The 20,109-nt window shown below is 45.3% G+C and overlaps 1 protein-coding gene across 1 annotated transcript in view; it reads right to left on the bottom strand.

Moving 5' to 3' along the window:
• Positions 1-310: 310 nt before the first annotated feature.
• Positions 311-20,109, bottom strand: part of Aldh5a1 (aldehyde dehydrogenase 5 family member A1) — a 36,753-nt gene continuing 16,954 nt past the window's right edge. The window contains exons 3-10 of the mRNA XM_021180175.3: positions 19,723-19,893; positions 17,941-18,057; positions 13,454-13,597; positions 12,277-12,420; positions 9,489-9,647; positions 6,453-6,622; positions 5,067-5,125; positions 311-4,580 (exon numbers count right to left, since the gene is read on the bottom strand). Of these exons, the coding sequence (XP_021035834.1) occupies positions 4,375-4,580; positions 5,067-5,125; positions 6,453-6,622; positions 9,489-9,647; positions 12,277-12,420; positions 13,454-13,597; positions 17,941-18,057; positions 19,723-19,893 (1,170 nt within the window). The 3' untranslated portion in view covers positions 311-4,374. The remainder of the gene's footprint in view (positions 4,581-5,066; positions 5,126-6,452; positions 6,623-9,488; positions 9,648-12,276; positions 12,421-13,453; positions 13,598-17,940; positions 18,058-19,722; positions 19,894-20,109) is intronic.

The following is a 20,109-nucleotide window of genomic DNA, read 5'->3' as shown; positions in this document are numbered from 1 at the left end:
AAGTGGCTAACTGTGGAGTGTGTAGAAGACAGACTGGAGAGAGCTGGGGCATGACCTTGGGTAACTGCCCATCACTGACAAGCTAAGACACAGGTCTGGACCACGTGGTGTTGCTGAAGTGCCAGTGCTATTAGCTTAGCTCCCAGCATGAGGTCCTCACTGATCTGGGACTGCTGGTTAGGAAGTATAATTTTACATTCACATTGATTTGATCTAACACTATCCAGTCAAAACTCAAACGATTTAAAAAAAAAAAAAGCTGTCAACAATGACCTGGTATAAAAAGGGCAAAAACAACACAGCCACTCACTTTAACCCAGAAATAAGAAATCCTGTTAAACATTTATTAGGTTCAACTCTGTTGATCACACAATGTCACACACTAGAAAAATGAAGCAATGTATACATGTTTATAGAGCAATATATATTCCTCAACAACTCATGAGATTTGTCTCACAAAGTATGGCATGAAACAATCACAGTATTAAGTATTCAAGTAAAATTCTGTTTTGAAGTAGCTGCACAGGGGTAACTAAAACACTGGGATCCGGCCTTCAGAGAGGACAAGCCACAGGATCCAATTGGAAGGTCATCACATCACAAAATAGGCTTGTCTGATCTTTATTCTCCCGCAAGTCCCAGAAGAACAAAGATACCGAAAGAAGAACCAAGGACTTGCTTTGGGGCCCTGCTTAAAGGCCCTCAGATGTAGAACACTGATGAACTCTGACACTTTGAGTGAGCCCCACTACCTGGGAGACAGGATTAGCATCAGGCTAGTATCATTCGAGTTGATAATTACTGCCAAGAAGTCCTGATAACAAAGGCCCAGAAAATGTGCCCTTTTCACAGAAGGTGTTTAATAGAATAAAATAATGCCTCATAGACAGGCGAGGCCAGTGTCTCCCGCTTGGGCTGTAAACCCTTTTTAGCAGCTTTGTAGCAAATCCTTTAGGCTCTGCAGGCCAGACTGTCACAACACAGCTACTCAGGCATGGGGCACTGAGGCTGTTCACTCACAGGTTTCAGGAAATAACAGTTCTAACCCACCCCAATCCATTGGGATATATAAAAACACTTTAAACTCATGAGTTATACAAAATCAGGTGGCAGGTCAGATCTGGCTTACAGGTTGTGGTTCATTAAGCCTTGTTTTTACATAACTGTATAGACATCTTCAAAAACTCCCACCTGTTACATATCTTATGGAACAGTAACAAAGGCTCATCAAAAAACACTCCTTAGCTGGGCATGGTCGCAGGCGTGAGTCCAACACAGGAAGTAGAGCAGGAGAATTCCTAGGTGAGCCTGAACTACATGAGACCCAAACTCAAAAACCCTTAATAATAAAAAAATCTACTCGTAGCTGATTTGGTGACAACATGCCTACAGTTACAGATATTTGGGAAGCTAAGGATCATCTGAGCCCAGGAGTTTAAGGCTAACAGGAGATCCTCTTTAAAAACAATATCAAAAACCAAACTCATCATCTTCCCATAACCCAAAAGCATTTTTCTAAGGAAGATGTTCTTTCATGGTTACGTTTTGGTGATGATTAATCCCATCATCTCCGGAATGCTAATGATATACTTTACCACTGATACCCATCCCCATTATTACAAAAGTTGATTACATTTATTGTAACAAATGTGTGGGCCAGTGATCTACCCAGTAAATCAAACATGCACACACAAAAAGTACAAACTTGCCACACAGTCCAGGAACCCACTGGTTGACACTGTTTAACGTGTATGTGGAATAAGTTCACATTCCGTGGGTGTATTCATTTTCTACAAAATACCAGCAAGGCATTTGTATTCTTAATTGACAAAAAAAAAAAAAAAAAAAAGATGGGCACAAATCTTAAGAAATTAGAAATGTTGGAGTTGGCAAGGTGGCTCAGAAGTTAAGATTTGGCTGCCTATCTTCAGAGGACCAGCTAGGGTTTGCTTGCTTCCCCAAACTCAGAAGGTGGACTATAACCATCTATAACTCCATTTCTAGGTGATCCAATGCCCTTTTCTGGCCTCTTGAAGGAACCAGCACACATGTGGTGCACAGATATACATGGAGGCAAAAATACCACATCTATAAAATTTTAAATTTTAATTAGAAAATGTGGTAGAAACCAACTATACAGAAGAATAGAATAAACAGACTATGAACATCCTGAGTTATGATTCTTGCCCCTTGGGTGGGGTCCCTAGGATGAAGATGTCTACTTTCTTATGCTCAGGGACCTTAAGAACCATGACATCCTTATTTGAAGTTCCCAGTGACTTGGGACTTAGTGTTTAGGAACCACCGCAGCTAACTGTGCTATCATTCCTGTAGATGTCTCACTGAACATCCACAGAGTGTGCCAGTGGGCTCTCTGCACAGATGGGCATGGAGCAGAGAACTCCTTTATTGCCTACTAGGGATAAACAGCTTCTAGGTAGATGGGAGCCATGTCTACAAGGGCCTAGATTTTCCTCACTTAAATTGTTTCAAAGGGAGATCAACACCAGTTGCAGGGAGTTTCAGTGTTTGGTGTGTGTGTGTGTGTGTGCGCGTATGTGTGTGCGTGTATGTGCGTGTGTATGTGTGTGCATGTATGTGTGTGTGTATGTGTGTGTGTGTGTGTGTTCGTGTTTTGAATGTATAGGAGTGCATGCTTCTGGTGCATTTGTGGAGGTCAGAGGTCAACACTGTCACGTTGGTTCTCTTCATCTTTCTGTAGGTTCCAGGGATAGAACTCAGGTCTCAGGTCACCAGGCTTGTCCAGCAAAGCCTTTACCCACCAAGCTATCTTGCAGGTCCCTGTGTGTGGTGCTTTGTTTTTGAATCACGAAGCATAAATGCTTTTTCTAGGACAAAGGTGCCTGAGATTCATGGCTTCAGCTCTCGCCCACAGCAGACTGGCAATTGTGGGAATAATTTTTCACAGTGGTTAAAGTGTATTTGCTCTTCTGCAGGGTTAGCAGTGGCCATACCCTGGCACAGAAAACCTGGGTCAGACTTATTCAGGTGAACAAGGAGGCACCTGGTTTCTTTCCTCCACAAAGTCACCTCCTGAGTTCAAGGAGGGGGGCAGTGAGGTACTGCTTGTAATCAAAATGGTTCCTGGAGTTGAGTTGCATTTCCACCATTTTGTGAAGCATTTTTTTCCTTCCAGGCTCACAATGTCCTTTAAGCCAAGCATGAATCTCTACACATGGGGCACAGAGCCCTAAACATCATACCCAAGGCAGCAGGAGGCAGCTGGGAGCCCCTGCTGTCCATTGGCCTGGCCTGTCACCTAGCTATGGAGGATGCTGAGGCAGGACAATAAGGAGCTAAAGGCCAACCAGTGTGACGTATCAAGACTACCTCAAAAATTAAAATGAAAGGAAAAAAAGCTAGCGATAGCTCAGTGGCAGAACACATGCTAGTATGCACAAGGCCATGGACTAAACACCCAGCTCTGGAGAAGGGACAAAGCCATGGTTTCCATCCTACCAACCCGACTCTGCTGACTTTTGCCTCCAGTTTGGGTTGATTTTCTATGAGGAACAAAATGAAGCACGAGCTGTAAGTTTAAGGCATTGGAGACTTCCATTTACCCAGCTGTGGTAGAGCATGCCTGGGACCCTAGCACTTTGGAGGCTGATAGAGGAGACCTGTGAGTTTGAAAGCCAGCTAGGCTACTTAGCAAGACCCTGTCGCATAAAGCCAAACCAAACCAAGATAAACCAAAGAAAGCAAAAAAAACCAAAACCAAAACCAAAACCAAAACCAAAACAACAGCAACAAACCCAAAGCAATTCTGCTCCCAGTAATTTAAACAGCAGCCCAGAAACAAGGAGAAACGCCCCCTCATTCCACAGAGCACAGGAAGTCTGTGCGTTTTATAAAGAAGTCTTAGGAACCCAAAGCCTTTGCCACAACCCCCTGGAACAGGCAGCCAGCTGTTCATCAAAGCTGACAGGTGCCCAGGCAGGGATGCACACCTCCTCATAATCTAGCTGTCCTATTACCTCGTCTTTTTCCCTGCATTCTGAACCAAAGTTGCACAGTCCCATAAGGACTGGGGACCCACTGCCCACACAATGACTATACTTTGTGAGGTGCCAGAGGGTATGTGAACATTCACTCTGTACCTTGTCCTGAGGCAGTGGGGTTGTGCTGGGGTCTCAGGACTGGCTGGGACCCACAGCCACAGGTATATGGCATCTATTGGTCCATAGTTAGATAAGGGAAGGGTTAGGATTTACATCTAAGATATGAGGACTGGCTGGATTTTTAAAAAAATCATTAACTCTGATAACCTACTCATCTGTTGTAAAAAAAAAAAAATGGATGGAATGTCCCTACAGATCTAGGTAGTTTTATTTCTTAAAGAAGTGCAGAACCCTACAAGCCTCCGTAACACACATACTTGACCTCTAGGTACTCGTCAATGCCATACTTGGACCCTTCGCGCCCAAGGCCGGACTGTTTCACCCCACCAAAAGGACATTCCACTGAAGAGATCAGTCCTTCATTCACACCGACCATGCCGACCTCCAGCTGCTCCGCCACTCTCCAGATCTGGGCTGGGTCTTGAGAGTAAAAGTAACCTAGCAGGGGAACAAAGGGACGCAGACAGCTTGAGGAATTCTTCTGAAAGTCACACGCGCCTGCCTCTGAGGGTGCTTGCCTAGTCACAGGGACCCCGGGATTCTCCTGCTTGCAGGTAAAGAAAGGCCCAGGTTGGTTTTGTCCACATTTTCATCCTAAGAACCTTGGCCATCACGTTAAGCGTCTGTTTCTCTTTTGCTGGGGTCCTTCCCAGTCCCACTGGGCCTTTGTAAGCATGCGCGTCTGTGCTCGCTTCCAGCTCGTCAGCCCCTCCTCCTTCAGAGGGCAAGATGCTTAAGCCTTGCAGTCGGTCCTAGTTGTCTATAAACAAGCCCACATTGCTCAGTCCTGCCCCAGAGTGTGGCTGGGTGAGCCTTTTCAGCTTGCTCCTGACTGTAATTCAGAACGTAAGAGTAATGCTCAAAAGGCGGAGGTTGGCCTTTACTTGCGTCATGACGACGGTGGCCGCCAGTCGGAAAACCTACCTGCCAATCCAACCTCAGCTGCATTTGCGATAGCGACGGCCTCTTCCTCCTTATCAAACCTGCCGGAGTTAAAGCAGGTCATGAGCAAAATCTGTGAGCTGAGGAATAGAGAAACCAGCTTTATGCTCTCCCGATTCACTTCCTAAATACTGACAAGGAGGAGGCCAGAGTTGCAAAGAGATCCAAGGGGAGGAGAAATGAGTGGAGTAGAAGTGCAGACATGGTAACTCAGCCTTCTCCAAGACCTGGTAAAGCAACGTGGTCCACCTTCTCTGAGAGAGAGGGAAAAGTGGACCAACCGAGGAGAGACATCGTCAAACAAAATCCTTTAAGGAAAGGACTGCTAGGTGCAGTGCTGGCTCATCAGTTAAGAGCACTTGCTGCACTTGCTGCTCTTGCAGAGGACCTGGGTTGGACTCCCAGCACCCACATGTGGCTCACAACTCTTAACTCCAGGCCCAGCAGATCTGACATCTTCTTCTGAGCCCTTCCAGGTCCTGGATCTAAGTAGAAAACGGAATATTGTCAGACCACTGATCTGAGAATGATTATTTATTAAGGTTGGATAAAAGATTATACAAGGTTATAGTTCATTTCCTATAGACTGAGAGGATAGAGGCCTTGAGGGTATTAGAAAAATATGCTTAGAAATCGGTGGGGGAAAGTAAGTTTAGAGGCATTAAGAAATCTAAATGAGGGATTTTGATGAATTTTGTGCTTGAAATTAGGTATGGTGTATGCCTATAGGGGAGGCTAAAGCAAGAAAGTTGAGAGTTTAAGGCCAGCCTGGGTTACAGACGAGGCCTTGTTTCAAACAGACAAACACCCAAAACTAAAACCAACAATAACCACCTTCCACACCACTCAACAAAGACAAAACACAAACACCAAAAACTGGGGCTAGGACTAGGGAGATACCTGGCTCTGTTGGTAAGTGCTGAGTTCAATCCCCCAGAACCCGTATGAAAACTCAGTTGTGGTGGCCTGTGCTTGGGATCCCAGGTCTAACCAACCTACTCTACCTGGAGAGTCCTGGGTTGCAGTGAGAGACCCTCTCTCCAAGTTTAAGGTGGACAGCTCCCAAGAAGTAACACCCAGGGCTGACCTATATGTGCACCTGAATACACAAACTCCAAAATCAAACCCCAACTATCAGAAAGACGACTCTGCTGCTTGACTCTGACTGTTCAACTCTGCTATGCAGCTGACTGCATCTGCTCAGCCTTCCTACCCAGCCTTGGAAACAGCTTAGGAATCAATCTCTCAATCAATCTCTCTCTCTCTCTCTCTCTCTCTCTCTCTCTCTCTCTCTCTCTCTCTCTCTCTCTCTCAGACTAGCTTTTCCTTCCCAAGCGTCTCCCTCCTTCCACTACTGGAGGAACGTACTTGATGACTGGTGCCAGAGGCCCAAAGGTCTCCTCAGTGATGCAGAGCATGTCCCTGGTGACATTGCTGAGCAGGGTGGGCTCAAAGAAATTTCCTCCACTTTGGTGTCGCTTTCCACCCGTCACAACCGTGGCCCCTTTGGCAACTGCGTCATTCACCTGCTTCTCTACCTGAGAGATGAGAAGAAGGGCACCAGGGAAAGCTGGATAGGGACCTTTTCCAAATTGTACAATCCCCTAAAATGTTAAACAGCAGAAAACCAGTCAAGACTCGATTCCTGGGAATCACATGGTGGAAGGAGAGAACGGACTCTGGATAGCCCATCGCTTCTCTGAGCTTTGCATTTATGGATGCTGGGCTGGTTGTACGCTTAGACCACTTGTCTACTTCTGTCTGGGTTGAAGAGATGTTTGGATACATCTCAAATATAATGGCATTGCTTGCCCATGACAGATGTTCGGTCTCAGAAATGTGTTCTTAGCTGATTTCACTATTGAATAAACATCATACAATATTTTGATACAAACCCAGATGGTCTAGCATGCTGCATTCCTTGCCTATAGTGTGTGTGTGTAGGATATATATGGTATAGCCTAGTATTCCAAGGGCAACGATGAATAAGACAACCTAAGATTGAATGATGCTTAAGAGAAAGCCGACAATCCAACGGCGTTATAGGAAATCGGAGGTGATGGGTCCCTGGTTAAGAGCACTGATTGTTCCTGCAGAGGACTCAGGTTTGGTTCCTAGCACCCTTGTTGAGTAGCTGACAACTGCCTGTAACTCTAGAAGAAGCTCTAAGAACACCTAACCTCTGGCCCCCTCACTTAAAAAGATTTTTTTTTAAACATTAAAACAAATGGGACATGTGAAAGCAGAGTGGGGACAACTTGGGAGAGAAAAGGGATCAGCAAGCAGAGAGTGGGAAGGGGGAGTCGGGGCGGGTAAGAAGGAAATATGATGAAATACATGCATGAAAATGCCAAGATAAAATGCTTAATTTTAATGAAAACTTAAAAACAGAGATAGCGAGATGTGTTAGCAGGCAATAGTGAGATGGGTCAGCAGGTAACAGTGAGATGGGTCAGCAGGTAACAGTGAGATGAGTCAGCAGGTAACAGTGAGATGGGTCAGCAGGTAATAGTGAGATGAATCAGCAGGTAATAGTGAGATGAATCAGCAGGTAATAGTGAGATGAATCAGCAGGTAATAGTGAGATGAGTCAGCAGGTAATAGTGAGATGGGTCAGCAGGTAACAGTGAGATGGGTCAGCAGGTAATAGTGAGATGGGTCAGCAGGTAATAGTGAGATGGGTCAGCAGGTAATAGTGAGATGAATCAGCAGGTAATAGTGAGATGGGTCAGCAGGTAACAGTGAGATGAGTCAGCAGGTAACAGTGAGATGGGTCAGCAGGTAACAGTGAGATGGGTCAGCAGGTAATAGTGAGATGAATCAGCAGGTAACAGTGAGATGGGTCAGCAGGTAATAGTGAGATGAGTCAGCAGGTAATAGTGAGATGGGTCAGCAGGTAATAGTGAGATGAATCAGCAGGTAACAGTGAGATGGGTCAGCAGGTAATAGTGAGATGGGTCAGCAGGTAATAGTGAGATGGGTCAGCAGGTAACAGTGAGATGGGTCAGCAGGTAACAGTGAGATGGGTCAGCAGGTAACAGTGAGATGGGTCAGCAGGTAATAGTGAGATGAATCAGCAGGTAACAGTGAGATGGGTCAGCAGGTAATAGTGAGATGAGTCAGCAGGTAACAGTGAGATGGGTCAGCAGGTAATAGTGAGATGAGTCAGCAGGTAATAGTGAGATGAATCAGCAGGTAATAGTGAGATGGGTCAGCAGGTAACAGTGAGATGGGTCAGCAGGTAATAGTGAGATGGGTCAGCAGGTAATAGTGAGATGGGTCAGCAGGTAATAGTGAGATGAATCAGCAGGTAATAGTGAGATGGGTCAGCAGGTAATAGTGAGATGGGTCAGCAGGTAATAGTGAGATGGGTCAGCAGGTAATAGTGAGATGGGTCAGCAGGTAACAGTGAGATGGGTCAGCAGGTAATAGTGAGATGGGTCAGCAGGTAACAGTGAGATGGGTCAGCAGGTAATAGTGAGATGGGTCAGCAGGTAATAGTGAGATGAATCAGCAGGTAATAGTGAGATGGGTCAGCAGGTAATAGTGAGATGGGTCAGCAGGTAATAGTGAGATGGGTCAGCAGGTAATAGTGAGATGGGTCAGCAGGTAATAGTGAGATGAATCAGCAGGTAATAGTGAGATGGGTCAGCAGGTAATAGTGAGATGAGTCAGCAGGTAATAGTGAGATGAATCAGCAGGTAATAGTGAGATGGGTCAGCAGGTACACACGCTTGCTGCCAATCCTGAGAACCTGAGTACCCATGTGTACAGACAGAAGGACTCTAGCGCTTGTCCTATGATCTCCGTACCGGTGCTGTGGCACACCTGTGCCCTCCCCTACCCCCTATACTCACACTCAGATCTCAGATACACTAAGTAAATAAACAGAATTTAAAACCGAGGCTAAAGCCAAACAAACACAAGTGTAATGGAGAAACCTCACCCTGCCAGTCCTCCAGCCTGGGATGGTCAATTAGCAATTTCTTTCTAAAAATAGCTTCCCTCTGCCACTCCTAACCTGCAAGGCTATGTGCATTTTCTGGTGCCTTTGTTAGAATTCTTCTGGAAGAACATCAGGAAAAAACCTATCGCCACTGGGAACAGAAGATACAGGAAGGCAGAAGACCTAAGGAACCCAGTCTTGAGTTCTCAGGCGGAGCTGGGAAGCGCATGTCCAGACACCACCACTCAATCATATGCATCCGTAGGAGTTCACTTTAAAAACAACAACAAAAAAAACAAAACAAAACAAACAAAAAAAAACAACCCACTTTTTTTCATTTTCCCATTATTTCCAAAACAGCCTTGGTGGGCACCTTACGAAAAATCCTTATATGTAATGAAGCCTTTGAGACTGATATGACAAGATTCCCTTAATGCAGATAATGAAAACCAGCTCACCTTTTCTACAGCTTTCTCATTAATTAACGGCCCTTGAGTCGTTCCTTCCTCAAATCCGTTACCTACACGCAGGCTTTTCTTCATGGCTTCCGCAAATTTCGTTACAAAGGAATCGTGGATACCCCGCTGTACCAAGAATCTGTTTGAGCAAACGCAAGTCTAGACAGAGGACAAAACAAACCCACAGTTAGTTTTCCAGAAGCGGCAGATGCAGGAGATGTAAGACAACCCTTCCCGAGGTGGCTCTCATCAGTCCGGCCTTCCGTGTTCTTTCCAGGTGGGCGTGGCCTCGGGGATGGAGGCACTGGGTGCTCACACCACTCCAGCTCTTCCCATAGCTACCGCACACCGAGAGCTCAGTGTCTGAGCCAGAATACATAGCTATGTGAAAAAAAAACCAAAGAACTACAAAACCAGAAATCCAATATGCTATTATAAAGCAGATGGGTTAGAAGAGCAAAGGCTGTAATGTTCCCGAGGAGAGAGATGCAGCGACATCAGAGAGCAGAGCCCGGGGGGGGGGGGGGGGGGGGGATATGAGGTCAGGTAAACTCACATCCTCCGTCCCAGTTCAAGAGCTTGGCTGGATCTGTAATTTCAAAAACGGATACAAGGCCTTTCTTTTGGGGCCAGAGAAATGGCTCAGCAGTTATTACTGCTCTTGAAGGGGACCTGAGTTTGGGTCCTAGAACCCATGTTCGCAACTGCCTATAACTCCAGGTTTACAGGATCCAATGCCCTTTTTTGGACACACATGGTCACACACTTATGCATGTAATTAAAAATAAAAATAAGGACTGGAAACAGAGTTCTGTGGTAGATTGCTTGCCTGGCATACATGGGCCATGGGTCCTATTTCCAATTCTGTCAAAAAAAAAAAAAACCAAAAAAAACCCAAAATATAAAAAACCCCAAAACCATAAAATTAGGAAGGGGGTCTGGAAAGAAGGCTCCGAGGTTAAGAGTATTTGCAGGGAACCAGGTTCAGTTCTTGGCACTCGCATGGAAATTCCTAACAGTTTCGGGGGCTTAGATGTCCTCTTCTGGCCTCTGAGGGCATTGGACACACACTGTGTACATACATGCATGCAGGAAAATACACTTATAAAACAAAAAAATATTTTTTGAAAGCTTATAACTTTAAGACCGTCTTCTACGTCAGGTTAAATTATTGAGACTCTTGCTTATTTTATATCCAGTTAGAGTTCACATTTTAAAATGATAAAATATAACCATACTGTAGGAAATGTAGTTATCATTGATAATTTTTCTGTTTTCCTTGTAGAAATAAATATGTGTATAATTGCGACCTATGAGTTTTTAGTGGCTTGACAGAGTTCACAGTCGTAGTTTTGTAGTAGACCTCTACTGACATTTTGTGTTTGATTAAAAACAATTCTAATTCTGTAAACAAACAAACAACAAGTTATTGAGGTTTTATGAAAAGGTAAATCTGACTACCAAAAGTCAAAACAAAGAAGTAAAATAATATAGGATAGTTGCGTCCCCACCCCTCTTTCATGTCATGACCTTTGGAGGTTATTTCTCTAGGAAGCATTTAAGAAGTTCACTGGGCTGCACATGCAGCATCCCCTTCTAACTCCAGGAGGGATGAGGGTCCCCCACCAGTCTGTGCTACACAGCAAATTCAGGGCCAGGCTGGGCTACAAGGGAAGCTCCTGTCTTTAAAAACAATGCCAATGATTTTCTGTTTGCTGATTGTACTCTTAAGGCCCAGTTGTCTATGAATATGTCTTAAGCCTGGATGCCTGACAGTAAAGGAAATTTTGGACACCAATGAATGTCCTTAAGACATATAGGTCATAAGAATATGCCTTAAGCAATAGCAGTGGCTTGGACATCAGCAGGAAAAGAGGGTTTACAGGACCCTTGGCTCATAGCACCAAGTCACTCAGTCTTTTTGCTTTCAGCTCCTAGGTTTGTATCAGAAGTCTTGAAGGTGCTGCCAGATCTGACATCTAGGGTTTCTAGGCTAGCGTCAGCTCATCCAGTCCTCACAACCACTGCACACAGCTACCACTCAGTGCTCACGCTGCTCCATGCGCCCTGCTCTGTGTCAACTTTGGGGTTTTCCTGCCTTCTTTCCTATACCACGGGAGACCTCAGGCCTTAGCTGTTAAACATTGTGTTCAAACTGGGAAGGGAACACCATGACAAGATGATTCAAGAGGTGGGAGAAAGAAGTGAGGAAGGATTATTTGATTAGAAGACAAGGAGTTGGGGAAATGGTTCAGTGGGTAAAAAAAGATACTATATAACATTCAGACTTGCGTTCAAATCCTTGGTACCCTCATAACAAAGCCAGGTGTGGCTGCTCTTGCTTGTAGTCCCAGCACCAGTGGGAATGGGAAGCTAAGTGTATCACCAGGGCTTGCTGGCCTATCTAGATCCAGGTTCAGTGAGAGACCCTGTCTCAGGGGTATAAGGTAGAGAGTGATAGAGGATGCCAGCCATCCTCCTCTGGCTTCTGCATATACTGGAAAGAGGTCATGGGCCTACATGTCTGTACATTGAGACACATACACCAAACACATATACATAAAGACATTTGCAATTCTGGAAACGCTTTGAAGCAACAGACTAGCTCTTACTTCTCTTTGGACTATTCAAGCCTACCTCATGCCTGACAGAAAGTACTAGGTAAACACTTGCTACAAAATGACTGAGCAGATGAACAAAGGAACCAGTAAGAGAGTCAAGGCCTTGGTCTTTGTAAAACACATACACATCCCCTTACCCCAGCACTAAAACATTCTGCATGACTCACCTGCCCAGCATTCCTAAATTTAGACGCCATTGCCCCCGCGACGGCCTGGTCTACGTTGGCACTGTCAAAGACAATGAATGGGGCGAGGCCACCCAACTCCATGGAGACACGCTTCACAGAATTTGCTGCGTGATGTAGCAGGATCTGCAGGAGGCACAGTAGGAGGAAAATAATGTGAGCATCCAAATCAACGGCCAGGATGTTATTGTTTGCACAGAAAGTACCTTCCTCTGATGGCCCAGATGTCCAAAGAGTGGTCACCAGTTCTAGCTGAGTGGGGTACTCATTAGGGACTGGGGTCTAGCTCAGGAAGGATGTCATGGGGAAATGTGTTTGGAGGATGTATCTGGTCCTGGACCCTTTCTCTCTCTCTTTGTTTCCTGGCCACTAGAAGGTTAGCAGCTCTTTGCCACCAAGGCCTCCTGCCATGAGACTTCTGCCTCACTACAGGAAAGAAAACAAGGGAGCCAAGTGACCATGGACAGGAACGGAACCTCCTACACCAGGAGCCAAACGTCCTCAAAATGCCTCCTCCTTTAAGTTACTTTTCTCACGTATTTTACAACAACAGAAAACCAGCATAGAAGGCAGCTAAACCTTTGTTTTACAAAATTACCCAAGGATGAAAATTTAAGGTAGGCACAAAGTCACCTTGCTTTAGATATCATTTTGCATAAGAAAAAGGAAACATGAGAATATATTGTTTTAAATATATTTATATTTATTCTTTGAGAAGATCATACATGTATACAATGTATTCTGGAGAATACAGATTTTTATTTTGATAGATTTGATTTTAAAAAATGGCTAGGAAGGTAGTAGGGAAGTAGAAGTGATTATTTACAGAAGGGGAGGAAGGACAGTGACATTGCGGGCTGCCGCAATGGCAAAGACGAACAACGTTAACACTGACTTGAGTTTTAAACCATACCATCAATTCAACAATGACACGACAGGCCAGGCATGGTGGTATATTTCTTCAATCCCAGCACTTGAGAGACAAGTGGATCTCTCTGTGAGTTCAAGACCAGCCTGGTCTACATAGCAAGTTCCTGGCCAGCCAGGGCTATGTAGACCTTGTCTCCAATAAAATTAAACAAAACCATACGATAGTAATCTTACACCCTGTAAATAGAAAGCATTAGAATAACACCTGTTTGACTCTGACATTACATACCTTCCCCGTTGCTGTTGAGCCAGTAAAGGAAATTTTGGACACCAATGGATCGGTACACAGGACCTCTCCCACTTCCTTGGCCTTGTTTCTAGAGCAGGGAATAACGTTGTAGACACCTGGAGGGATTCCCGCCTGGTTTGCAAGCTTTAAAGAGAAACAGCAAACACACCATAATAAGGATTGAACTGAAAAAACAAAACAAAACAAACAGAACCAGAAGTAAACATGTTTAACCCAGAATGCAATGTAAAACATAAGTTGCCTTGAGCCACAGTAAAAACCATACTGAAGAGAACCCGACCTGGTGGTGCACGTCTATAACTCTAACTCTTGGGAGGTAAAGGCAGGAGGATCACAAACTCAAGGTCATCTTCGATTACATAGTGAGTTCAGGGCCAGCCTGGGCTATAGGACTCCCTATTTCCTCAAAATAATGTATTATGGGCCGGATAAACAGCTCAGTGCCTATTAACATGTATGGCTCTTTGAGAGAACCCGAGTTTAGTTCCCATCACCCATAGCTTAGCACCCTCCCACTCCAGGGTATCCTCTACTCTTTTCTGGTTTGAGAATAGTTCCCCCCTCCCATACACATATAACTGTAATTAAAAATTTTTAAATATGTTAACATCAGCACCAATAAAAAAACCTTCTTTTAGGTCCATATATATGTGCATGTATATGTATGACTATGTGTGTATATGTCTATTCACACGCACATATGTGCTAAAGATTAAAGCCACAGTCTCTCTCTGCTAAGCACACACTGTGACTGAACTACCCTCCTAGCCTCCTAAATAAATACATGGGTATAACTAAGTAGCAATGTGAGGTTCACCAAGCACAGTGTCTTAGGTAAGAGCTTTAGCGCCACCTCCTGTTCAGTCTGAGGCAAATCTCAAGCTTTTTGACTGACTGTAGACTCCAGCGTGGAGCGGGGAAAGGATGTCTAGAGAAAACTCACGAAGCTGCTCACTAGTGCCTGTGGGTCAGAGCTGAGGAAAGGGAGGCACAGACAGGAGGAACTCAACAGAGGCGAGGATCTGGGGAGGAGGGAAGCAGCCACTGACCCCAGCCACCTGACCTGGGGACCTGGGCCTTGCCAGGACAGGGTCTGGAGCAGGTCTGTTATGACTTTCTCATATTTCTGACCCAGATCTCTATTTATAGCCCTCATTGGCCTCAAACTGGTGGCAATCCTCCTGCCTCAACCTCCCCAGTACTGATATTATTGGAGTATTTAGTAAGGTTTTTTGTTTGTTTGTTTGTTTTTGTTAGCAAGGTTTTTAATCTCACTAATCTCTCACAAAAACAGTAAGTATGAAGCGAATGTCTTTGTGTGTTAATCAAAGTATTAAAACAAATCAAATCAGCAATGTGGTAGCAAATCCAAATATCAGGACATTATTTATGAGAAGACCAAGGGACCAAGTTTCTCCACAGACAGAAACTGCAAGTGGGTAGAGGCCTGCGGTATAAAACCTGCGTGAGGGAGCCCAGAGAACACCTCCGGACAGACTCAAGGGAAGCCCGAGGGTGCTCACGGGACCCCCGGGACACAAGCAGGCCACCTTGAAAAATGCATATGCAAACCTGTAAGTCAGAATAATTAGAGAGAATACAATAAAAAAAATTGAGAGTTTTTTTTTTTTTAATCAGAAATGACCACCAAGCTACAAGAACATGAGAAAGAAAAAATAACCCACAACACCTTTGTGTTGGCCGCTTTCTGTCAGGGTGCTACAGGCACAGGAAGTCGAGAGGGGTGGGTGCCAACGGGAGGCAGGCCTTCTGCTTGTTTGTTTAGTTTGCGACAGGCTCTTCCTGGGTAGCCAGGCTGACATTGATCCTTCTGCCTCCGCCACCCAAGCAAAGGCTTCAAGTGTAGTGGCTTAGCCCCTGGTCTTTAGATCACCAAAGGCTTGCTCCCTGTGATGACATTCATTGCTGATGTACAGGACAGCCTAGGAGACATGTGACTGAGCACAGGAGACACACGTCACCTGTGAGCTGGGGTCTGCAGACCCAATCAAAAGAGGGAACAGAGGAAGCCAGCTGAGAACTGCCATTCACTTGATTTTGCCTCCTGACTGCAAACCTAACTCAGCAGGTTATCTCAGGCTCCTGAGGACATGGCTTCTGGGCCATGATGAACTGCATCCCCTAAAGCTACAAGTCTCCTTCCATGCCTCTGTCAGACATCTGTCACAGCAACAAGAAAAGGAGTCCAGACCCCTCCAAAGGGCATCGTGGAGCCAAGTGTTTCCTCTTTCTTCTGCTTTGGGGCTGTGAGGTAGACAGTTATCTTTGCCACACTGTTCTTACTATGATGTACTGTTTTACCATAGGCACTGTTTGTACCATAGGCACAAAGGTGCAGGAATCATAGCCTGGAACCTCCAAAATCTATGGATAAATTAGACCTTTCCTCTTCATAAGCTATTAACTCAGGCATTTCATTATAGTGACAGGAAGCTGGCTAACACAAAGGTCCAAGAACAAAACAACCAGAAAGACATCAGCTAAGGACTAGAAGTGTGCAAACCACAGGTCCTTAAAGAACTAAGTCTGAACAAGGAGGGAGAGGATGGAGCAAGCATATATTGGTTGTGGCCTTGGGCATACACACCTGGAACTCTTTTCTTACTATCATTAGTAATTGTTTCCGTGGTGTTGGGGATTGAATCCGTGGCCTCGCACATACTAAGCAAGAACTCTCCCACTTGGCTATCTCTCCGGCTCTAGGTTTTACATGTTGTTTTGAGATACGTCTTCCTCATTGCGATCAAATCCCAACAAGAAGCAGTTTGAGGAAGGCAGGTTTATCTCGGCTACAGGTTGAGCAGAGATGCAGTCCATCAAGGCAGGAGGCTAGGATGCACGAGCTTGAGTAACACTGTCCACAGAAACAGAGAGGAGCAGACAGGAAGTGGGGCCACGCTAGAAAACCCCGAGGACCACATCCTGTGACACATTCCTCCTCCTCCAGAGAGCCCTACTTCCTAAAGGCCCCACAATTTCTAAAGTGGCTCCATCCGCTTGGGACCATAGATTCAAACACACGAACAAACAAGCCTGTTCCCATTCAAATAACCATAGTGCTACTCTAAGTTGCTTAGGCGGGCCTTGAACTTTGAGATCTATTGCCTCAGTCCCCTGAATAGCTGGGATATAAGGCTTGTTCTGGTGATACTTAGTTCTTATGTGAATTCAGGCTGGATGTAGAATCCCAGTGAAGACAGAAGATGGTTGGTTGACAAGAGCAAAGCATAAAAGTGACAGTAAAGACCACAGCCTGTGCTGAGCATGTTCTTCAGACAAAGAACAATCAATGCGTGAAGGAAGGGTAGGACATGTGGATCTCTGAATAGGACAGTGTGTCCTATGAATGTCACAGAGAGAAAACGGGGGCAGGAAGGCTACAAAGGCTAATGTGGTTATTTCACCGAGTGACTATTCTGGTTCACTACAGTCTTGTGTTCCAGGCTCTGGTGACCTGCAAGGTTTTCCAGTGTATGAAGCACTCCCTCTAAAAGTATGTTTCTGGCTTGTGACATGTAGGAAAAGTTAGGCTGAATGGCCCTTTGTGAAATGATATTTCCTGCACTTCAAAATAACCGCTATGCCAATGGGGTCCCTTTGAGGTGCATGCCCATCACTTCTTCACTGGCAATAGGCTGGCAAGGGGCTCAGTGGGTGAAGTGCCTGCTATGGAAACCTGGAGACCTGCGTCAGAGCCCTCATAAAGGCGGAAGGAGAGGACAGACTCCACCAAGTTATCCTGTCACCTCCGCAGGAGTGCTGTGGGACACATGTCCATCCCACTCAACGTGTGTATGCACACACAATAATTAATAAATGTTTAAAAATGCGTGAAGAAGCAAGTCATGTGAGCATGGCTGGGGAAGAATGTTCCAGAAGAAAACGTTTGCCCAATACCTGAGTTGAGGGTGTAAGGAGTGGCAGGGGCCAGAGTGGCTCAAACAGAAGAATGAGGCCTCTGAAGTGGAGACAAGTCAGAGGGTGCCGGAGTATGGGAGGTGGTATAGACCCTTGAAGGCTACTGCAGTAAACCTGTGTTTTACTGAGTGACACATGAAGCCATCTGAGAGTTTTCAGCAGGAAACTTAAAAGATCTGACTGAATAGAGATTGAACCAGCATCAGGCAGTGAATAAGAAACCTTGGGGCTGGAGGATGGCTCAGTGGTTCAGTGCACTTGGTGGGTGCTTTTCCTGGGCACCCACATGACACGGCTCACAACCACCTGGAAGGCCAGCTCCATCCATGCATCTATCTATGCATCTATCTATCCGTCTATCTATCTATCTATCTATCTATCTATCTATCTATCTATCTATCTATCTAGATATAGAATAGCTGCTGGTGGACTAAGAACACTGCAGGAAACACATGCAGAAAAGGAGATTCCTGCCCCTGAGAAGCACCCACCTGGGCACCTGATTGGTCCTGCACGGAGAAACTCACCTGAGCCAGGGCCAGGGCGGAATAGGGCGTGTCTTCAGCAGGTTTCACCACCACAGTGCAGCCAGCTGCCAAGGCGGCCCCCACTTTCCGGGTGATCATCGCACTGGGAAAATTCCACTGGAAGAACAGAGGAAGGATGTAAGCGTTGGGAGTGCCTCAGGATCCAAGACGAGGCAGGGCAGAGAGCCAGTCACCATTCCATTGCCCAACTGACTGGCAAACCTGTTTGCTTCTATACAGGTGAGCTCTCAGAACACCTGACTCTGGCCAGCGTGACGGAATCAGGAGGTCAAAGTTCACAGAAGCAGGCCACAGTACAAAACTATCTAGACCAATGTGTACTTTGAGGGCCATATCTTGCAGGATGCATAGTTTTTGTTACAACTATGCACCTCTGAGGTTGTCTCATGAACACAGGCTTGTAAATGAACCCCATGTGTACTAATAAAACTTTATTTATAAACACATGACCTGAGGCTCTTAAGTCAAACAGGTCAGTATGTGACTTTGAAAATGGCTGCTGGGCTGGTGAGATGGCTCGGTGGGTAAGAGCACCCGACTGCTCTTCCGAAGGTCCAGAGTTCAAATCCCAGCAACCACATGGTGGCTCACAACCATCCATAACGAGATCTGGCGCCCTCTTCTGGAGTGTCTGAAGACAGCTACAGTGTACTTACATATAATAAATAAATAAATCTTTAAAAAAAAAAACGAAAATGGCTGCTTTACTTACTTGTATATACATATTTATAGGGAATAGATATCTACAAATCTAATTTCATTTATTTATATGTGTGTGTTTAAGGATATATGGAGTTACTGTGAGCCATCTGATATGGGTGGAGACCAAACTTCTTGGATCCTTTGGAAAAGCAGCCAGTGCTGTTAACTACTGAGCCATCTCTCTAGCCCCACTGTAAATTTTACGTTAACAAAATTCATATTGTGCATATAGTGCATATTGTGTCTCATTTATTGTCCTAAGCTCTTTGCAATTCCAATGAACTAAGTCCTTATAATATCCCAATGAGCTCATTGTTATTATTATCCCTACTTACATATTTGGGGAAACTGAGACATCACAGGTAAATAACTTGCCCAAGATCACATGACCAACAACAGCGAGCTTCAGGGCAGGTTTCATCAATCTAGGTAGCAAAGAGGACTCTATCTGTAACTGTGCTGATCAGGGAAGGCCAGCAGCCTTGAAAACAGCTGGCAGACCCTGGAGAGAAGTTGGCACCAAGCTCCTCCAGGAAAGGCTGCTGAGAAGAACCTGGTGCCCACCAGTGTACTGCAAACCCATCTGGGCAGAGACAGCATCTTAATTCATTGCCCTTGGACCTCCAGAACCTGGCCCTGTGCCTACCTTCAGAGGCACAAATGTTTTGCTATGGATGATAATCACAAAATAAACATAATTCTTTAATAATGGTACAAATTTAAAAAAGTAAATGCCCCCTTTGAAGTCGATTAAAGATGACGACATTTCAAAGGTGTTTTCAGAGGAGCTAGGCGACCCCAGGATGGAGACTCCACACCAGGTCGGAAAGTCTCTGCAGGTCACCCTGTTTTTGAAGGCATCAGAAAACATGTGTCTCTTCTTATGTCCCTACACCTGACCCTGTCACAAAGAATGTGGAAACACAAGTCTACATCCAGGAAAGGAATCAGGAAACCAAGGGCAGGTGACAAAGCTGACAGGATAGACACACCTGTTCACCAGGAAAAAGAGATTGCTTTCTGCTCCCACCCCAGGATCGTGCTGAACTTGCTACATACCGGTGTGATGATGGCCGCCACACCAACGGGCTGCTTGAGGACTAGCCCTCGCTTATCTTTGGCAGAGGTATAGATGATGTCTCCATAAATACGGCGAGCTTCCTCTGAGAACCACTCCAGGAAAAGGGCTGAATACAGAATTTCTCCCTGGGCCTCTTTCAGTGGCTTTCCCTAAATCAAATCAGAACAGGTAATGTTCATCAAAAGTGCAGTCTGCGGTCCTAAGTTTCTCAAAGCTGCAAGAAGAAGAGAGAAAGCTTCCCACCACAGAGCTCAGAGGTTGCTGAAAAATGGCTAACTTTGGTGCAAGTCTTAGGGGGTTGGAATGATGGAGGTAAGATAAACCATCAGCTTAGGGGCAGACACAGAGCCTACAGAGTCTAAGGC

Source organism: Mus caroli, unplaced genomic scaffold (genome assembly GCF_978045245.1).
Source record: "Mus caroli unplaced genomic scaffold, Mus_caroli_1 scaffold_15, whole genome shotgun sequence".
In the NCBI taxonomy this organism is placed as follows: domain Eukaryota; kingdom Metazoa; phylum Chordata; class Mammalia; order Rodentia; family Muridae; genus Mus; species Mus caroli.
This window is presented reverse-complemented; position numbering and strand designations above follow the sequence as displayed.